Below are 20,269 nucleotides of genomic sequence, written 5' to 3' on the forward strand. Positions count from 1 at the left end.
TGTCATTCTTGTGTACTAGGGAAACACATTAAATTGCCTTTTTATTCATCTATGTCTTCTACTACTTTGCCGTTTGATATTATACATAGTGATCTTTGGACATCTCCTGTTTTGAGTTCTTCGGGACATCGTTATTACATGCTTGTTTTGGATGATTTTACTAAATTTGTGTGGACTTTTCCTTTGGCTAAAAAATCAGATGTCTATGATAAATTTTTAGCTTTTCAATCCTACATCCGCACACAATTTGAGTGTCCTATAAAAAACATCCAATGTGACAATGGGCGGGAGTATGATAATAGTTCTTTTTGGGAATTTTGTCAAATGGGTTGTCTATCCGTCTTTCTTGCCCACATACGTCTTCACAAAATGGTAAAGCCGAAAGAAAATTGAGATCTCTTAATAATATCACTCGCACTCTTCTCTCTCATGCATCTTTACCTCCTTCATTTTGGCACCATGCTTTACAAATGGCCACTTATTTGCATAACATTTTACCTAGCAAGTTGTTAGGCAACAAGTCTCCTCTTAGTGTTCTTTATCAAAGGGAACCTTCGTATTCTCACTTACGGGTTTTTGGGTGTCTATGTTTTCCTTTATTCCCCTCCACCACAATAAATAAACTCCAACCTCGTTCCACTCCGTGTGTGTTTTTAGGGTTCCCTCCGAACCATAGAGGCTATAAATGTTATGATCTTTCATCACACAAAATTATCACATGTCGTCATGTGCTATTTGATGAAACCGTGTTTCCATTTGCTAAGTTGCATACTCTCTCTACTACTTCTTATGAGGTTTTGGATGATGGTTTTTCTCCTTATCTCATTAACCATATGCAGGCTGCTTCATCTACTGGGCCTCGTAACTCGGCCCAACCTCCCTTACATGAATACACCATCCCTTCCTCCCCTCTCTCTGCTGGGCCGCCTGCTCCAACAAGCCCAGCACACATTACCGCCCCACACTCTCCCTCTCAACTCACGGAATCCCCCCCCCTCTTCTGGGCCGCAACCACAAAACAACCCACAAACTCTTCCTACCCCAATCTCACCCACACCAACCGTGCAGCCCATTATCTCCATCCCTCCTCAGCCCACTCCTCGTCCCACTATGGTCACTCGTAGCCAACATGGTATTTTTAAGCCTAATAAAAAATATTGCAATATTGCAATGTTGCTACTGTTTCTAAGGTTACAAAATCTCCTATTCCTCGTAACCCAATAGATTCTTTACGTGACCCTAATTGGAAAATGGCTATGGATGATGAATTTAATGCTCTTATTAAAAATAAGACGTGGGAGTTGGTGCCCCATCCGCCTAATGTTAATGTCATTCGTTCTATGTGGATTTTTACTCATAAGGTGAAATCTGACGGTTCTTTTGAGAGGCATAAGGCCCGTCTTGTAGGTGATGACAAAACTCAACAGGTGGGCATTGATTGTGGAGAGACTTTTAGTCCGGTGGTCAAGCCGGCAACTATTCGAACTGTTCTTAGCCTAGCTTTATCAAAAGCTTGGCCTATTCATCAACTTGATGTAAAAAAATGCTTTTTTACATGGTGAGCTAAAGGAGACAGTTTATATGCATCAGCCGGTTGGTTTTCGTGACAAGACTAATCCAGATTATGTGTGTTTGTTGGGTAAGTCCTTATATGGCCTTAAGCAAGCACCCCGGGCCTGGTATAAAAGGTTTGATGATTATGTGTCATCTATTGGTTTCATTAATAGCAAGTCTGATAATTCTTTGTTTATATATCGATCGGAGTCACAAACGGAATACCTATTATTGTATGTGGATGACATCATTTTGACAGCTTCATCTCATGCTCTTCGATGCTCTATTATGTCTCTCCTTGCTTCCGAATTTGCTATGAAGGATTTGGGTCCTTTAAATTATTTTCTTGGCATTTCCGTTACTAGACACAAAGGGGGTCTTTTTCTATCCCAACGTAAGTACGCAGAGGAAATAATTGAAAGGGCAGGTATGACATCTTGCAAGCCATCAGCCACACCCGTTGATACTAAGCCGAAGGTGGGTTCGTCAGGTACTCCCTATGCTAACCCGACTCATTATTGCAGCTTGGCAGGGGCTTTGCAATACCTCACATTTACGAGGCCATACATCTCATACGCAGTCCAGCAGGTGTGTTTGCATATGCACGACCCTAAGGAGTGTCATATGGCCGCTCTCAAGCGAATCATTCGTTATGTTCAAGGTACTACGGATCATGGGCTACACTTATATCCTTCTTCTACCTTGTCTCTCATCTCCTACACTGATGCGGATTGGGGAGGGTGCCCCGATACTAGGCGTTCGACGTCGGGTTATTGTGTGTATCTAGGGGATAATTTGGTATCATGGTCATCAAAACGACAACCTACACTCTCCAAGTCAAGTGCTGAGGCCGAGTATAGGGGAGTTGCAAATGTGGTGTCCGAAGCTTGCTGGCTTCGAAATTTGTTACTTGAATTGCATTGTCCACTAAGGAAGGCTACCTTAGTTTATTGTGACAATGTAAGCGCAATATATCTCTCGGGTAATCCAGTGCATCATCAAAGAACTAAACACATTGAAATGGATATACTTTTTGTTAGGGAGAAGGTTGCGCGTGGTGATGTTCGAGTTCTTCATGTTCCTACTCGTCATCAAATTGCGGACATTTTTACTAAGGGGCTTCTGCGTATATTATTTGAAGATTTTCGAAATAGTCTCAACGTCCGTTGCCCTCCCGCTTTGACTACGGGGGTGTGTTAAGATAATTATGTAAATAATTAGCTTAGTCAACGTATATATTGTTTCCTAGTTTATAGGATATGTTTAAGTTAGTTTCCTTGATATTTGCCTAGGATGATGCCTAGATAATACTGTGTATATTTGTATAAATATTGATGTGCAATGGAGGAAACGATTCACGGAAAATATCCTATAAACTAGGAAACAATATATAAACATATCCTATAAACTAGGAAACAATATATACGTTGACTAAGCTAATTATTTACATAATTATCTTAACAGTTTTCACCAATATTTTCTTGTCTAAATTTTTATACTAGAATCAGAATTATTATTTGTGTGATGGGTTTATTTGAAGCAAAATTAGGTGATGTTCGATTTTTTCAACTTATGTTCACATATGATTGTCCTACGATAAGGATAGATAATGGCTCCACATGCCGTGGGTTGTTCCTCCTCAATTTGTCATTGTCATCGTCATCTGGTTTTAGTAGTCCCGTTTATGTATTTTTCAAATTATCAGCCCTTTTCAAAAAAGACTTTTTTAATTTAGCCAAACAAGTCTTTTCTAAAATTCAAGGGTTGAGTTGTACCTCTAAACATTTACTCGCTCAACAAGTCACTGATTATTTCAAGAGTTCCTTCGATTTTTGTAGGCGTCATGACTACGATGAAGCGAGGCCTATTTTTGTACTCGATATTAATTTAATGGCATACCAACACGAACAACAAGTACACCAACACGGTGATTATTATTATGATGATGATGATTGTTATGTTAACGATTATGATGACGACGAAGGAAATCAATCACTTGATGTTTATTATCGGGATGAGGGTCACTTTAGTGACCTTTATCTTCCTCAACTAAAATTAGAGAAACAAGATGTTGATATACTCACGCCGTTATATATCGATGTATTTCGAGATGGTGACTTAGAGTTACAGTTTATGCTACCAATAATTTTCGAAAAGATCTGTCCTACAATAGTCATGGAAGCGGGTGATAATGATACATGCTCGATTTGCCTCGATACAATGTCGGAAGGGCTGGATGTCGTAAGGTTGGTTCGTTGCAACCATGTATTTCATTGCCATTGCATCTTCAAGTGGCTATCAACCAACCAGTCATGCCCCTATTGTCGAGCCTCTACTTCAACAGTAGCTATTCTTTAGTAATCTTGCAACAATTTGCGTTTTTGTAATTTTATTTTTATTCTTATTCATGTATTTAATTATGTAATGGAAGCTTATTTGATTTTATCTTAACATATAATTGAGAACCCCGTTTTTAATGGCTGCTCATTCATCATATTCATTTTTTTTTTAAAAAAAATACTATAATAGTGGTAACAATGACTATTATAAGTGTATAGTCGTAGAATATTCTTCTATTCTACAATCTACACTGACTTTTTATGGAAGATGTAATAGCGGAGTGTGCCACATAGTGATTTTATTGCAGTGACCAGGGAAGAAAACAACTCCAACCTGATTGAGAATTGTGTCCCTGTGAAATAGTATCTTCAAGTAAGCTGTAATACATTTTGCACATAAGATTTACAGTAAACATGAATTTCCAATTATTTGTTAGAAGTGGACTTCTCTGTTTTATAACATTTGAATCTTGTTTTAGGTTCTTATTGATATCATTACCCATTAATTTCTCTCCATAATCATAGAGCATATACAAGCAGGTTTCGATCATTTCTTCAACATAAGTATTGATCTAGAACCATAAAACCCACAGTAATTTGAGCAAAAAACACTGATCAATCTCTTCTCACTAGCATCAAACTAATCATCATGATTAAGTTTCACATTACGGTCATGCTCCTCGAGTGAGTGACTATATTAACTAACATAAAAAAAGACTTAAACAACTAATTAACTTAACATAATTGACATTTTAACCCAAAAGCTTCCCTAATACGAGTAATAATAACATCAACCTAAGATTAAACTCAGCATAATTGTGAGAAAAAGATTGAAAAAAAGATCATAAAGGCATACCAGCCAGTCTTAGTCTGAAGAGACCAGGCTCTATCATCTTATCCTCGGGAAAGAGCATCATGAAGTTTAATCCTTAGAAACTCAATTTTTCCATGATTTCATTAAGAACTAAACGAAAGTAGCTGGATCCTTTAAGAGCTTGAGTGACTGGTAGACACTCACTCTCCACAATGACTTGCTAAAGGCCGAGATTGGAAGCCACTCGAAGACCCCAAAAAGTCACCTTTGCTTCTGCTATACTAATCTCCCAAGTTGCCAATGGCTGCATCAAAGCTGCAGGCCTGCAGCTAGTACCTCTCCAACTGCATTACGTTAGATGATGCCCAAACCTAAAGCGGTTGAGCTTTGTTTTTGGGCTGCATCTTTTGTTTCTTTGCGTACCTTCACTGTATAAATGTAATTTTTATCAGGCTCTAACAACTCTTGCATAATGAACCTACAACAAGCTCCCCAAGTTGCCCAGCAGGTTGTCAAGAAGACCTCCAATTCCTATATTCCCCGCCGCCACTTGAACGCTGAACTACATCAAATTGACACAAAGCTCGCAAAATCGCTAGTACTCCACACTTTTTGGAGTAAAGTGCAGTCTATTATTGTGAGGATAGCCATTTTCCTCATCAGCATTACAAATACAACATCAAGCTTCGGAGTTAGGAAATGTGTGACTAAGTCCTTTCCTAGTTGGGATTGCTTCTAGACACACTCTCCACACAAAAAACAGGACTCTAGGAAGTACCTTAGCTTTCCACATCAAATTCCACAGGTCAAATGCATATGAAGGAGATTCATCTGACCTACACCAAGGAGTTGTCAAATGACGCACTATCAAAGGCAGGTAACGACAAATAGATACTCTAATTTAGCTGGATTCAAATGGCCTTACAAATATATATATATATATATATATATATATATATACCGGGTATAAGAAAACCAAGATGCTTATCCAACTTAAGTTAAATGAGGGTAAACTCTTAAATTTGACCACACAGAAAAAACTATATTGTTGCTAGAACTGTTGCAACAATATATAACTAAAACCAATTTAGCTCCATTTAGACTTATAGCTAAATAAACTAAGAATGCAATATAAGAAGACGATTAAGTTGAGAGTGAAGATCAAATATATCCTAAAGAAGTGGAATGTTGCTAGCTTACCTAGCTACATAGTACATAATACATGAGAACATCTAAGTATGTAACTGCTATGTCACAAAACTCATTAAACCAATATCTCCATAGTCAATCAATCAAAGCCTTAATCCCATAAGTGGGGTCGGCCAACATGAACCAAATTTGATTATTCCGTGTAGAATATTGAAATAAATTAGGTTGGTGCAATGGACTCTTCCTTATGTTGTTCCCAATCTTGTTCACACCCAAGTAAACACTCATTAGGCCAATTTTTCAACACATTCAAACCATCCATCCACAAACTTTTAACCAAATTCAGCCATAACAATATGAACCTCAAACTAATTTTTTCACCACTATTCACACATAAATCCCCTAAAATTGAGTTCTAATCCCAATAATTCCAAGCATATACTGATATACATATAGCCAATTAAAAATGAATTTCAGAGAGCCGGAAATCATACCTTTTTTCTGCAAATCACAAGAATTAACAGCACCAAATCTCTTCTGAAAGAAAAAACAATACTCGTAGCAAATAAGCAATTGACTTTACCCCACCAAAATGCAAAGCCAATCAAACCCAGAAACATCAGCATATGAAAGAGCACCAGATTGACGGCCGGCAGCCCTAACCGGAGGCGACGATGGAGGAGAATGGACCTCCCAAGATCCCCTCATTCTCATTCCATTTTGATGCATTTTTGGTCACTAGAGTAACAACAAGTTTTGGAGATATTGAGCTTGTAAATCAAAATTTACAAATTAATAATGCTCAATTTTATATTCTAATTAATTAATAATGTTGCATTATAGCTAATGTTAATTAACATATAGAGTAACAATTAAAAGGTATACTTGTATATGGTTAATTAACCTATTTAGCAATTGGAATTTCAGTTTATTTTGCTGTTAAAAATTCCATTTGATATTTATGTAGTCCGTAAAGTTTTAACAACTTCTTATATAATTACGGAGTATATTGTTATAAAATTAGTAGTAATAAAATTAGGAAAATTTGCCAAGAATAATACGACCTTTCAGCGGTCTTCTAAGAATGCAATGACCTTTGAATTATTTCAAAATGGAACGACCTTTGATATACATTTGCCGAAAATAGACCAAAAAACATGTAACTTGTTTTACAGGTTACTTTGGACACGTGTCACATTTGTGATTGATTAAACTTTATTTATTTTATTTTAACATTTTTCTTTTAATAATATGATATAAAAAATAAAACTTAAATTAAATTTTAAATTTTTTTTTTTTTTAATAATAATAAAAAAAAAAAAAAAAAAAAATGGAAAAAAACATATCCCTCCCCCTTCCCGGCAGCCACCCACCACCACCTGCTATCCCCATCCCAAAACTCGCCGGTGGCCAGAGCCTATACCTAGTGTTGGCGGTGCCCTCCTGACCCAGACCCCGACTCCGAACACCTACCCGTCCACTCCCTTTGAACCACCACCCGAAAATCCAATGAGCCTAAAACCACCACTCGATTTTAAGGTTTTCGAGTGGTGGTTCAGGGGAGGAATGGATTGGAGATGGGCGCCGGAGGGGCGTGATGGATTCGCCAGCAAAGGGGAAAGGGTTGGGGTGTCGGTCGGCCGCACGGTGAGGAGAGGTGGGTTTTCAAGAGGAGGGAGGGGGTTATAAGGTGGAGGGAAGGTGGTTTATTAAGGGAAGGTGAGGGCGTGTAGGCTCGAGATCTGGGTTAGGAGGGGTGCGCCGTCGTCGGGTAGAGGGATCAGACCGTCGGGCGGGGGTGGAGAGGGGGAGAGCAGATGGTGGTCGAGTGGCTGATGCGTGGCTGCAAGGGGGAGGTTTTTTTTTTACAAAAAAAATTTTAGTTTTCTTATTTAGTTTTTAAGTATTTTTTATTTTAAATTTTAAAAAAATTGTTAAATAAATTGACCAACGACATTGTCACACGTGTCACTGATAACCTTCTAAACAGGTTACTAACAGGCCACGTTCTATTTATGGAAAATGTGTATCAAAGGTCGTTCCATTTTAAAATAATCCAAAGGTCGTTCTATTTATGGAAGACCGCTGAAAGGTCATATTATTCTTGGCAAATTTTCCATAAAATTATCGCAAGTCCCTAATGTTTGGTCTACTCAACAAGAAATTGCCAAAAAAAAAAAAGGAAAAAAATCCCTATTGTTTGGTGCAATCTGCATCGAAGGTCCCTAATGTTTGGTTCAGTCATCAAAGTAACCACCAAAAGTGGTGCTAGGCCACTGGTAGCGGGACCAAAACCAAACTTTTTTTTAACGTTAAGGACTAAAATAAAACTTTTGCCAAACGTTAGGGACCTATTTATACTTCAATTAGTATTATATACTCCTGGATCACGGTACTCCATTACTCCATACCTAATATACTTGAGTTATTTTGCCTAAGTCTTATGTTATTTTGCTTAAAACCTTATGTTATTTTGCTAAAATAATATGTTATTCACTTATTTACTTTAACATCATGTATAAAAAAAAAAACATGCATTTATTAAAATAACATGTACTTATTTAAAAAATAACATATATATAAATTGAAATAATAAGAGGTTTACATCAAAATAACATAAATTTTATAAATCTGGAGTACAGTGAAAGGATCAATATTGAAAAAAAAAACAACATGCAAATATAAAAAAACATATACTTATTTAAAAATAACACAAATATAAATTGAAATAACAAGAAGTTCATATTAAAATATCACAAGATATGAGACACACGCAAATTGCGTGTGCAACATAAGAAATTAATATGCATGACTCGATTCTCTTTCTTTTTCCTAAAATATTATCTACCTTATTCTAATAAAAAAAAAATATCAGTAGGTTTATAAATTGATGAAATCATAGAGGTTAAAATGTAAGATATGAGTACATTATAATGTTCATGCAAAATATGATTTCCCTCAAAAAAAAAAAATTAAAGTAAAATAAATTAAAGGGTGGTAGTTTTTTTTGTTTTTTGTTTTTTGTTTTTTTTAAATGGTAGTTATATTTTTTAAATTATGGTAGTCTTTTGAAAATTATAAAAGATGAAAGGGGTATTTTGGGAAAGTGAAATTTATCACCCAAAACCCCCTTTCACTTTATATATTACTATAGATAAAAAAAAAAACATATACTACTACTTATTTTATAAACCTGGAGTACCATGCACACGGTACTCCAAGAGTAGCATAGAATTTGCGGTAGTTTTCACGATTGAACATAAGCCTAATTTCCTTTCTAACTCGTCATCAGCCGGTTTGCATTTCTTTACATGAATTTAGATAAAGAAAGAGAAGATTTGAGGAGAGAAAGTATTAGATGAAGAGAGAAAGTCTTGAATTGAAACAATAATATATACAATATGAATTTTGAATGCTACCTAAAATATTTTATTACAGGTTACTACTTGTTTGAGATTTTTTTTAATTATCTACTGCGTGCATAGTGTCACCCAATCCTTAATCTATAGTGTCACCCTAGTAGAAATCCTTAATCTATCACTGAATTGAGGTCAAAATTATATTAGAATTTAAATCATAAAAATTATATAGGATATAATTAGAATTTATTTAATCAAAATTATATTCATAGGAGGTTGTGAGCGACTAGCCGACCCCAACAACGAACCACTTGTTTTGTTTCATTGAGAATTTGCCGTCATGTCCAAATCTGTCCAACAAGTTTCCAAACTGGCAAACTTGTACTACTTTGTAGTACACCCTTTTCTTAGATCAGCTAATTTCTGTACTAACTACTACAAAATGTTCTACTTGATCTACTTCAATGTATACTCCATAAGTGTATGTTGTATTATTCTATGAGTACTTCATGCACGAGTGTTGTGTTAGTGTCGTGATTAAGTGGACCACGCCTACAATGGATTACGTTAAAATAAAAAAAAAAATATTCCAGCCAAAGCAACAACATCCAAACACAACGTATGTACTTTGGTGCACTTGTGTCGTGTTAGTGTATCTCGTGCTTAAGTGGACAATGCCTAAAATGAGTTTTAAAAAATACTAATCATGTTGTGTTGGGCTCGTGTTGATATTTCGTAAATAGAGAGCACATTCCAGTAATACGACACATAAAATATAAGCGGGCAAAACTGCATATTGGGTCAACGTGCTCGTGTTGAGTTCATGCCAGTTTTCAACACGCACGGCCCATGGCCCACTAGTTAGCCTATCATGTTAAGCCGGACTTATAACAGGCTCGTGTCAAGTCGGACCATTTTCATGGAGTGCTTAAACCAATCGTTTCCATCTCTATGTGCACGACAGACTAAAAGTTACACATGCTAGCAATGTGTCAACACTGAAATCCGATAGAAATTCGTGAATTGAGATAGTTACATTCATGAATTCATCCAAAAGAATATATATATATACGAGTACATGTAAAGACGTTATAAGCCAAACTAGCATAAATTTTGTTGCATATATATGTACAAGAGAGAATGTATAGTACATGTTCTATTTTCACAATGAAAAACAATTTTTCCTTGGCTTAATAATAAAAAGTTTAACTGAAGGAGCAGATTTAGGAGATAAAGAAACTCCCTCCCATTTTCTATGGAAAGATGGCCTAGGTAAATTTTCAGGTACAATAGTTTCCAATGAATTAATGTTCCATGGTGGGCACATTCTTTTGTCACTCCATTTTGTAACACCTCTTTTCTTATCGGTATTTGATACGAGTAAACGAGATTCGATTTCAAGTTCACTAGCCATCGAATAATTTCCGTTGTCGTTGCTTAAAATATCTCCTACTTCTAGACCAATTACTATGGTTGTTGCAATTGCCATCAACTTTTGGCTCCTCCATGATGACTTATTCTCATTACCTTTCCTAATCAAAAAATCAATCAATACAATAAATCTTAATAATGAGAGTGACCCAATGGTCCACCCTTGCTAATCAATATTATTTCTTGGGGTTTAACAATAAACGTAGCCCAAAACCCGAGTTTCAAATCCTATATCGGCTATATGTCTAGGCGAAACTCGGGTTTTAGGCTAAACTTAGCAATAAAACGATTCAAAATTGATATAGTTACCTTGAAGCATATGAGAAATATTTCTTTGAAGGCGAAGATGATGAAGAAGTACGATCAAGGGGTGATTTTGGAGGCAATGGATTGTGGCAGCAATACGTTGATAAATTCATCTTACTTTTCTCTCAATTTTGTAAGCCTTTGAAGTTTTGATCAACTATGTACGAACTTTGTTGTATTTATAGGAAAGTGAAAGGTACTGCAAGGAATGTGGTTGTACTTCTATTTGGAAGTATAGTACTTACAAGCAAGAGGATGTTTATGAGTGATCCAATAATTTTGGGCTTCATTAAATATTTAATAAAATACTACAAAAAGAGAGAAGACCCAATGGTCCAAACTAAATATGAAAACGGGTCAAGTCCTGCCTCAGTACTTCTTAATATGAAAAAAGCACGGCATGATATATTATTATTATATAGTTTAATTTACCCTCTTAAAATTTAACAGCTATTAAAATGACAGTTTTTTAAAAAAACTAAAGAAGTAATTACAACCTTTAAAGTACAGTGATTATAATTCAAGCTTTTAAATGTGTTAGACATGAGAATTTTAGCTTTAAAAAATTTGAGACTCCGCTCGAATTTAAATGAAGTGTTATGAGAGGCCAAACCATCTCAACCTTAGTCAGTTAGTCTAATTGTCTCGACTCATTAACATTCCTGGGCTAGTTACGGTCGTTTGGATTCACTGTACGGTAAATCAAAGGGCTCATGTTGAGCATATTCTTTAACTAAAATTCAATGACAAAACTTGTGTAGTGGTCAATTCCCAAAGGTGGCCCAACAATTTTGGAACTTCTTTGCATTAAACACCCATCTTCTTGGTTTATACTTGCTTATTGAGCCAATTAACAAAGGAAGATGCAAATGCAATTAACTTGATTACTTTTCTAGAAGAAGTTTCAATTTTTCTTCTTTATTAGTTAGTTTACCGTCAATCAACTGCTTCCGAAATAGAGGGTTGCTTTGTCCTTTGTTATAAAGGTCTAATTCTAACATAAAGGTGTAACGTAATGAACTTTATTTCCTTTGTTTGATGAAAACGTAATGAACTTGGATTGCGTATAATATATGCAATAGTGTGAATAATGCTTTAAACCTCCACGATATTTGGGCATGTCTTTGTCATTGTAAAGAAAAATGGAAGGTTCATAAGGTTTAGTTTTGTATGATAGAATAGTTGATATTAAATTAAAGGGCTTAAAAATTAAGATTCAATGTTCTCTTAATGAATCTTTGGATTAATTTGAATTTTGATGTTTTGGTTGGTTGTCCAAAAAAAAAAAAAAGTGAAATTAAATTATGTCTTCATAAATTTATTTATATAATTCATTCATCAACATATTCTGAATGTTATGTACCATAATATAAATCATCAGCCACTAGATGTACATCAACATGACCAAAGGAGTCTTGACTAAGGTCCTGTTCTGTTCGCCTTATTTCCACTTATTTCAAGGTTAATAAGTTTAGATGTTCAGATAATGGTTAATAAGTTTAGATAATGGTTAATAAGTTCAGATAAATTAAGATAAGATAAGTTCAGGGAAAATAAGTTCAAATAAGTTGTATTAAGGGTTAATCATGGCTACCCAAGTTTAATTTATAAGTAAAATAAACTCCAATAGGAGTTAATAAGTTCAGATAAATTAAGATAAGTTTAGATAAGTAAAATCAGGTGAATAGAATGCACCCTAAACCTTCAAATTTGATTGGCTTGAATTTGATGACTTGTATAAGAAATATTGAATTAAAGATATATACGATTATACGGAGTAGTATTGACAAAATGACAAGGATAACAAAATGAGAAAGGTTGAGTACTTAATTATATATACATTCAACCTTGGTAAATTTTGAAATGGATTGCAATTAGCGGTTAACAATCTTAAATATACACATATTCATTCCTTATTGTTCTAACAACTAATTATTCATTTTTTTCATCATCCGCCCTTGTGGCTCTTTTGATGTAAAAATTAACTTGGATCGTGTTTTACAATTTATATGTTAAAAAAAAAAAAAAATACCCTATAACATCTATCAAATAATAAGGTAAAACTTCACATGATGTCATTTCTCAAAGACTTATGTTGAGTACGTGATCATTTTCTATTAATTTTATATAGATAGTAACTAATACAAAGTATTATGACCAATTACTTTGAAAGAAAATATATTGTATTTTAAACCTCTTAAATCATAATCAGAAAAGAGATGAAATAAATTAACTATTGAAAATAAATTAAGGGTTTGTGTTTAACTCCTAAACTATGAATACATCTATATAAGGTATTTTAGTATTTATCATATTTCAAAACTCATACATTGTATCCATCCACATATACAATCTATAAAATACCGTACGAAATATTATAAACTAAATTTCTCTTAAACTCATATACTCCATGTACAAAGTTCATGATTAATGATCTAGATTTTTTGGATCATCATACTTAAAACGTAAGTAAATTAATGACAATGCATCTATGATTGCATGGATAAACCGACAATTTTTCATAGATTTTGTATTGAGATTAACCTTATCTTTTTCAATTAAAAAAACCCCAAAAAATCCTCACCCTTAAAACCCTTTACACGAATTTAACACCGTTCGACACGTATTCCCCAAAACTTCCCTAAAATTTCAAATCTTTGATTTCGTTCACAGAATCATACCATAAATTTAATCCAATCCCATTTCAATTCAATCTCCCCCGAATTATGCTATTTACTTTAATTTGATTTATTTGCCAAAATTTCACATTTAGGGTTTCCATCTGATTTTTACAACGTCTTGTAAAATTAGGGTTTAGATCAAGCAAAATTGAAGCATTACCCTCATAAATTGTTCCAAGAATTTGAGAAAGGCGTGATCTTTGAGTGTTGAATTGAATTGAATTTGAGTTTTAATTGAAGGAGAAGTTATATAATTGGGGATTGAAGAAGCTAGGGTTAGGGTTTGTTGTTGATTTCGTTTTAGAGAAAATTGGAGAATGTGTGATGGTATGTCAAATGGAGGAATTTAACAAGGTTAATGGTTGTGGTGAAAATGGCAGCTCAAGCGAGGGTTTGCCGCCGAAGCCTCTTGCAGCTGCGTATCGGCAATGCTTCAGTGGTACTCGATCTTCGGCGTTGCGAAAGAAGACGCTTTTGCGACACCCTTCTCTTGTAAGCTTATCAATTTAGGGAATTTTAGTATTCTTTAGATGATTTAGCTTTATGTTATGTATTATGAAATTTAAGTTTTGGTTATTAGGTTTTTATTCAAGATTTGTTAGATTTTATTTTTGACTGATTTGATGAAATTATGTTTGTACAATATTGTTGTATGCTGAAAATTGAATATAGTAGGAGAATTGTGGACTAATCTTACTTGATGCAAGCGAAAAGTCGAATAATTTGGCTTGTTGCTTCTTTAGATGCAAGTTAAATGGGTTTTTTAGAGTAATTGGCTTGTTGCTTCTTTAAATTCAAGTATTTTGGGAATTTGAGAGTAATTGGCTTGTTGCCTCTTTAGATTTGAGTAACATGAAATTTAAGAGTGATCATGTAGGGGATGGGTTGTAGTATTTGAAAAGAAGGGACGATTTTGGATCTCATGTTAGGTTGGATTGGTTTGGTTGATGCAAGTTAAGCATTATAGTAGAGACTGTAATTCATAATTTGGGATTCGACAAGTTAATGATTGTGGAATTGATTCATAAATGAACTACTTCCTATCTCTCTACATAGTGTTTGGATTTATGTAGACATTTAGTGAGAACACCCAATGCAGATTTTATCCAATACAAGTCTTATAATGCATTAATTGGAAGAGTTATTTATGATAATCGAACTGAAATTGAATGACTGTTTTTGTGCATTACACTGGGCATATTCTTGTCAACTTCTTTCCCCTGTAGCATGTGGTTCTTAGACTAGCTCCAGCATGAAACTTGACTCTTAAATATTGGGTTCTGGCTGCCTGTTTGTGTTCATTTAGTTAAACAACTGGTTCCACGGTTCTAGGGTTTCAAGTGTCTTTTTATTTCAAATCATTTTTGATTCCACGGATCTCGGTGTTGCAGCTTTAGTCTAGCCATGGGAATAAAATAAATTAGTTGTTTCAGTATTAGATTGATGCCATATGCTAGTCTTCTGTGCACAGCAAGTTTAGTTTACCTGTTTTGTAATCCTCTGTTGGGCTCATCATGATTTTTAGACTGCTGTTATTAATCCCTCGTTTTTGGAAATTAGGGTACAAGATCAATGAATATAAGGGTATCTCATAGGCTATACATTACTGGTGTTAGCCTGTGAGTAATTTTTTTGGTGTCATCATTTCAGTTTTTAGGCTTATTGGCTGAGTTACGTTTTGAGGAAGTCATTTTAAAGGGGAGTTGAAGCTATTATGTAGACTTGCTGCCTAGATGTGCATATGTTATGTTGGATTACAACAGGCTGTGCATGTCAAGGCTCAGGGCTTGGTTCTTTGTCACACTGCCAATCTAAGGCCTAATGTTAGTCGTACACATTAAGCATATGTATGTTGGACCACGCTATTGCGTACTCTTTGCCAAATATATAAAAATAATGAGTACTAAGAAATTATGTAAACAGGGCAGAATGCATCAATTGGACGGTCTGTTAGTGTTTAGGTAATTTAGTTCGTATTTTCAGGCACTTATTTTTCTGTGACTATGGGCTGTTGATCATAGGATGAGGGATTGATGCTCTGGCCTTTTTGGATCATAAGATTGATGGAATAGTTTTGGAGCAAAAAAAATATGCTCATAATCCTTGGATAAATTTTTAAGGTAGAAATATATGGAATTCTTCTATGTTTTATTGGTTCCAATTTGACTGTAGGTATTGTTTTATGTGGGTATTTTGCTATTGAATGTTGAGCTCTTAAGAATAGGTGAGACAGGAGCAATTTTGGTGCCTATGCTCATTTCTACTTATTATTTTTATATGGTATACACTCTCTTTTGGTGTCATAAGTAGCTCATGCTCTTGGCTATTTGTTTATGTTGTATGGTCTCTTTAGGTGTTATAGGTTTTTGCACTTGACTCATTTCAATCACAATGGGTTCTGTCAGATTGATTTTCCCTACCTTTATGTTTTGTTAGGCAATAATGCACAACGAATACAAAATTTTAATTTCCGCTTTTTTTTTTGGGTGGACGGGTGGTGCTGAAGCAGGCAAACTTTTTCAATTATTCTGTCATGTTTAATTTTGTTTCTTTGATTTTTCTCAAGATTGTATTTTTCTTTTGCGTATTATTCTATGTGGTTGAAAGTTTCTAATTAGAAATTTAGCAGGTGAAAATGCCAGACATTCCTGTTGAGCCCTTGATTGGTGATTGTGAGTCTGAGTTCCTCCCCATTGTTCGTTCTGGAGCATGGACAGATATTGGATTTCGTTCAAACATGGAGGATGTGTATGTATGTCTTGATGATTTTATGCTTCATTATGAGCTACAGCATACTGGAGAAGGACCAAATGCCTTTTATGGGGTACATATCCAACTACTTGTCTTCTTTTGTGTTTGAATTACATGTGATGTATTTCCTTCCTCCAAACCTAGATTCTGTGGTGCAGGAAAGTTGATCCTAGATGTCCATTGTTTGTAGGACAATGCTATAGTTTATATTGTAATTATCCTATACGTCCACTTTTTCCGTTGTAGACTATCTTGTAGCAGGATGCAGAGCTGTGAGTTTTTATTTTATTTAATTATTTATTTATCGTGTGTACTGGTGCTACTTATAAGTTTGGAGTGGGCTGTGAGTTTTTATTTTATTTAATTATTTATTTATTGTGTGTACTGGTGTTACTTATAAGTTTGGAGTGGTATGGCTTGATGGCTTTATTTATTTATTTATTTTTATTTTTTTAATTTTTAATGATGTTTTTTTTTTTAACTAAATCTCAACATACAGGTTTTTGATGGTCATGGGGGCAAGCATGCTGCTGATTTTGCCTGTTGTCATCTGCCTCGGTTCATTTTTGAGGACACAGAATTTCCCGGTGAAATGGAAAGGGTCATCAGCTCAGCATTTTTGCAGACTGACAATGCCTTTGCTGAAGCATGCACATTGGATTCAGGGCTTGCCTCTGGTACAACTGCATTGGCAGCTCTTGTTGTTGGCAGGTTGGTCTTTCTATTTGTTTCACTACTCAGTAATTATATCCTCTGTCAGCATATATTTGGCTTACCACTGGCTGAAAATTTTCTATTTTTCATCTGGCATTCTGATTGTCCTTCTTTTGCTGTTTATGGATGTGATGTTAGTAGGCTACTGCCTACTGGATTGTTAACTGTGTTTGAGTTTCTATCTGCCTTTTTATACTGGTGAGCAAGTTGTGTATGTAGGCAACCCTTGTTTGCCTGTCACAGCACTCCTTTATATGGCAACTTTGGCTGCAGTTATATTACCTGGCCTTGAGTGTTTACTTAGGTATTTAAAGATAATACAGTAGCCTGAGGGTATTGTATGCAACTCTGAGTGATATGTGGACCCATTTTCTTTATTGTTTTGGTTTTGTTTCATGTAATCTATATTCTATGCTAGCCTTTTATAGGAAATATTTATATCACTAAATGTTTGGAGTAATATGAATATTTTAAGAGCCTTAATTCCTGTCATCAAAGTATTTTATTTGGGTTGGGTAGAAGGTAGTTTAAAATGTTGTCAATGAGTTGTTGGAGAGAAAATCAATGGAGTTGTTTATATGATAGGATTGGATTGGATTTGAGATGTAAAGTATTAGGACTATCAGGATAATACTTAAGGTTGAGAACAACTTATTGGATCTTTAATTTGGGCTTTAAGATTTTAATGTCTTCTTTTCATCTGATACGAGGAGAGAGATTACAGTTGGTAGTGATGGAAGGTAATTTACAGCCCCTTCCATTTAGGGTTCAAAAATATTCCATAAAAATGAGCCTAGTAATCAGAATGAAAAAAAAAGGTTTAGCAATTGTAGCTGATGAGCAACAAAATACTAAATCTGTCTTGTTATGAGCTCATAACTCATTTGGAATTAGTTGCATGAAACGTGTTTATGTTGTTGAGGGTTTTTAAATCAATAACTGCTCTTGTCATTAATGACAATAACAAGTGCATATTAGTACTTTTAGAGTAGACCTCATGTTGGTAAAAATATTACGACATGAGGCTTAAAGGTACCAACAAGATGGTATTTTTAGACTTCATGTTGGTAAACTAATTTACAAACACAAGGTTAAAAAGTACCATTAAACACCCGTTATTGTCATTAATGACTAGAGTAGTTATTGGCAAAGAATTCTCTTATGTTGCCATTTTTTAAAAATGAGGGTCCTCCTTTTTACCCAGTTGGCTAATTGGAGACTCAAAAGCCCATGATATTCGAGTTGGTTTTTAGATTCTAAGAAGAATAAAAGGATCTTGTTGAAAGTTACCCTTAGTTTGGCATGACGATATAGAGTAATACTGAAAAGGGAATTGGATAGATACCAAAGTAATAAGTGTAATGTTGGGATGGAGAGTGAAAGGGCTGATAAGTTGGAGAGAGGAGGTTATAGAATAATATTTCAGTTGTCACTTATAACCCAGAAATTATGGTGAAGTTTATCTTGGGACATCGCAAATAGCTAAAATGCGAAGATATTTTAGGATGGAGGGAGTATTACTATTGAGGGGGTTTTAAATGTTGGTAGCTCTTTTGTTCTGACAAAAGCCTTATCTAAGTGACTTTAAGTTCAAAATTATATCTTTGCATTTTTTGGAGTATATTTGGTATTTTTTTTTATATATGAGATGTGTAAATGTGGAACACATTTTTTGATTTACCACAGGTCGTTGGTTGTGGCTAATGCTGGTGATTGTCGAGCTGTATTATGCCGGAGGGGCAAAGCAGTTGAAATGTCAAGGGATCATAAACCGCACTGCTCTCGGGAGCTGAAGCGAATTGAAGCATGTGGAGGCTATGTTGATGATGGCTACCTGAACGGCCAACTCAATGTTGCCCGTGCTCTCGGAGACTGGCATATGGAAGGATTAAAGGGTGGTGATGGTGGACCCTTAACTGCTGAGCCTGAGCTTATGACAATTGAGTTGACTCAAGAGGATGAGTTCCTTATCATAGGATGTGATGGATTGTGGGATGTTTTTAGAAGCCAGAATGCTATTGATTTTGCGCGGCGAAGACTTCAAGAGCACAATGACCCTGTGATGTGCAGCAAGGATCTTGTTGATGAGGCTTTGAAGAGGAAAAGTGGGGATAATCTTTCTGTTGTTGTAGTTTGTTTTCGGCCTGAGCCGCCCCCGAACTTGATTGCTCCAAGGCCTAGGGTCCAAAGGAGCATTTCCGCTGAAGGGCTGCGAGAGTTGCAGAGCTTTTTGGATGGTTTGGAAATTTAGCTAAGATGGTGACGACGAATAGTTAGTTCCTTTCAGATTCATATTATCGTAGCTTCGTAGTTAGTCCTGTTGAGATCGGAGAAGTCATCGAGGTGATTGTCCAACTGTACCATATGCGGCAGTAAGTTGACATTTTCATTCCTGTTCTACTTTAGTTTTATGGCTGATTTATAGTTTAGGCTTAGTATCTCACCTCGTTGTAAGGTTAAATTTTTGTAGTTAGTAGTTTGGCAATGTTGGTTTGCTATTTGAAGGATGCTTTATGCTTCATAATTCACCGAACACGACTTGTAGGGGGGATGGAGCCATATTCTTTGAGCTCCTTCATGATTCTTAATACGAGATTTTCCTCGTACTACAAATTGTGGTACAAATACCTCTATGGTTTTGTTGCTTATACAAACATTTGTTAAGCTCGTTATTTTTGCTGATATAATATATGTTTGTTTCGCAATAATAAGCATGTTACAGTTCTATGAATTTATTTTATGCTTATATAAAATGCTGTTTGGTATTGGTTTTTCTTTTGGAAGAAAATTAAATGCTGCTTTTAAGAACACAAAATAAACTCGTAGCATATCAACCAGGGAAAGATGCTAGTTCATCCTCACTATGTATATACTACCATGTACGATGTATATATGCTAGTGTTTACCGAGTGACCAAGCATCTCTTTTGTATCGAAGAGAGGCGATGAATGTCATTGTACACTATGCTGTTGTATTGATGATGCGACGAGCTTCATTGCTAATTTTGTTTTCCGGGTTCGTTCAGTGTTCAGTAGTCAGTACCCAATTGATCTTACCATTTGTATTGGCAACATTTGTGGATAAGTTAGGCTTCCCCAGCGTCTAAATTACTAGCCAGATTTACTTAGTATGGTGATGCACAGCCCAATTTGTTGAGCTATTTTGTGAGTT

At 35.2% G+C, this 20,269-nt stretch overlaps 2 protein-coding genes across 3 annotated transcripts; one reads left to right on the forward strand and one right to left on the reverse strand.

Moving 5' to 3' along the window:
* Positions 1-10,317: 10,317 nt before the first annotated feature.
* Positions 10,318-11,155, reverse strand: LOC145555620 (protein CHLOROPLAST VESICULATION-like). The gene is made up of 2 exons (XM_081617365.1): positions 10,956-11,155; positions 10,318-10,747 (listed from the first exon to the last, which is right to left on the reverse strand). The coding sequence occupies exons 1-2, from the start codon at positions 11,063-11,065 to the stop codon at positions 10,378-10,380; spliced, it is 480 nt and encodes a 159-aa protein (XP_081473491.1). The 5' UTR covers positions 11,066-11,155; the 3' UTR covers positions 10,318-10,377.
* Positions 11,156-13,555: 2,400 nt separating this feature from the next.
* Positions 13,556-19,767, forward strand: LOC145641557 (putative protein phosphatase 2C 22). Of its 2 annotated transcripts, none has more exons than XM_081692402.1 (4): positions 13,556-14,125; positions 16,260-16,457; positions 16,884-17,095; positions 18,785-19,767. In XM_081692402.1, the coding sequence occupies exons 1-4, from the start codon at positions 13,958-13,960 to the stop codon at positions 19,347-19,349; spliced, it is 1,143 nt and encodes a 380-aa protein (XP_081548528.1). In that variant the 5' UTR covers positions 13,556-13,957; the 3' UTR covers positions 19,350-19,767. The 2 variants fall into 2 exon arrangements, with proteins under 2 accessions (XP_081548528.1, XP_081548529.1); XM_081692403.1 differs by having other exon boundaries at positions 13,557-14,125; positions 16,263-16,457.
* The last annotated feature ends 502 nt before the right edge of the window (positions 19,768-20,269 follow it).

Source organism: Chenopodium album, chromosome 8 (genome assembly GCF_948465745.1).
Source record: "Chenopodium album chromosome 8, dcCheAlbu1.1, whole genome shotgun sequence".
Taxonomy (NCBI): Eukaryota; Viridiplantae; Streptophyta; class Magnoliopsida; order Caryophyllales; family Amaranthaceae; genus Chenopodium; species Chenopodium album.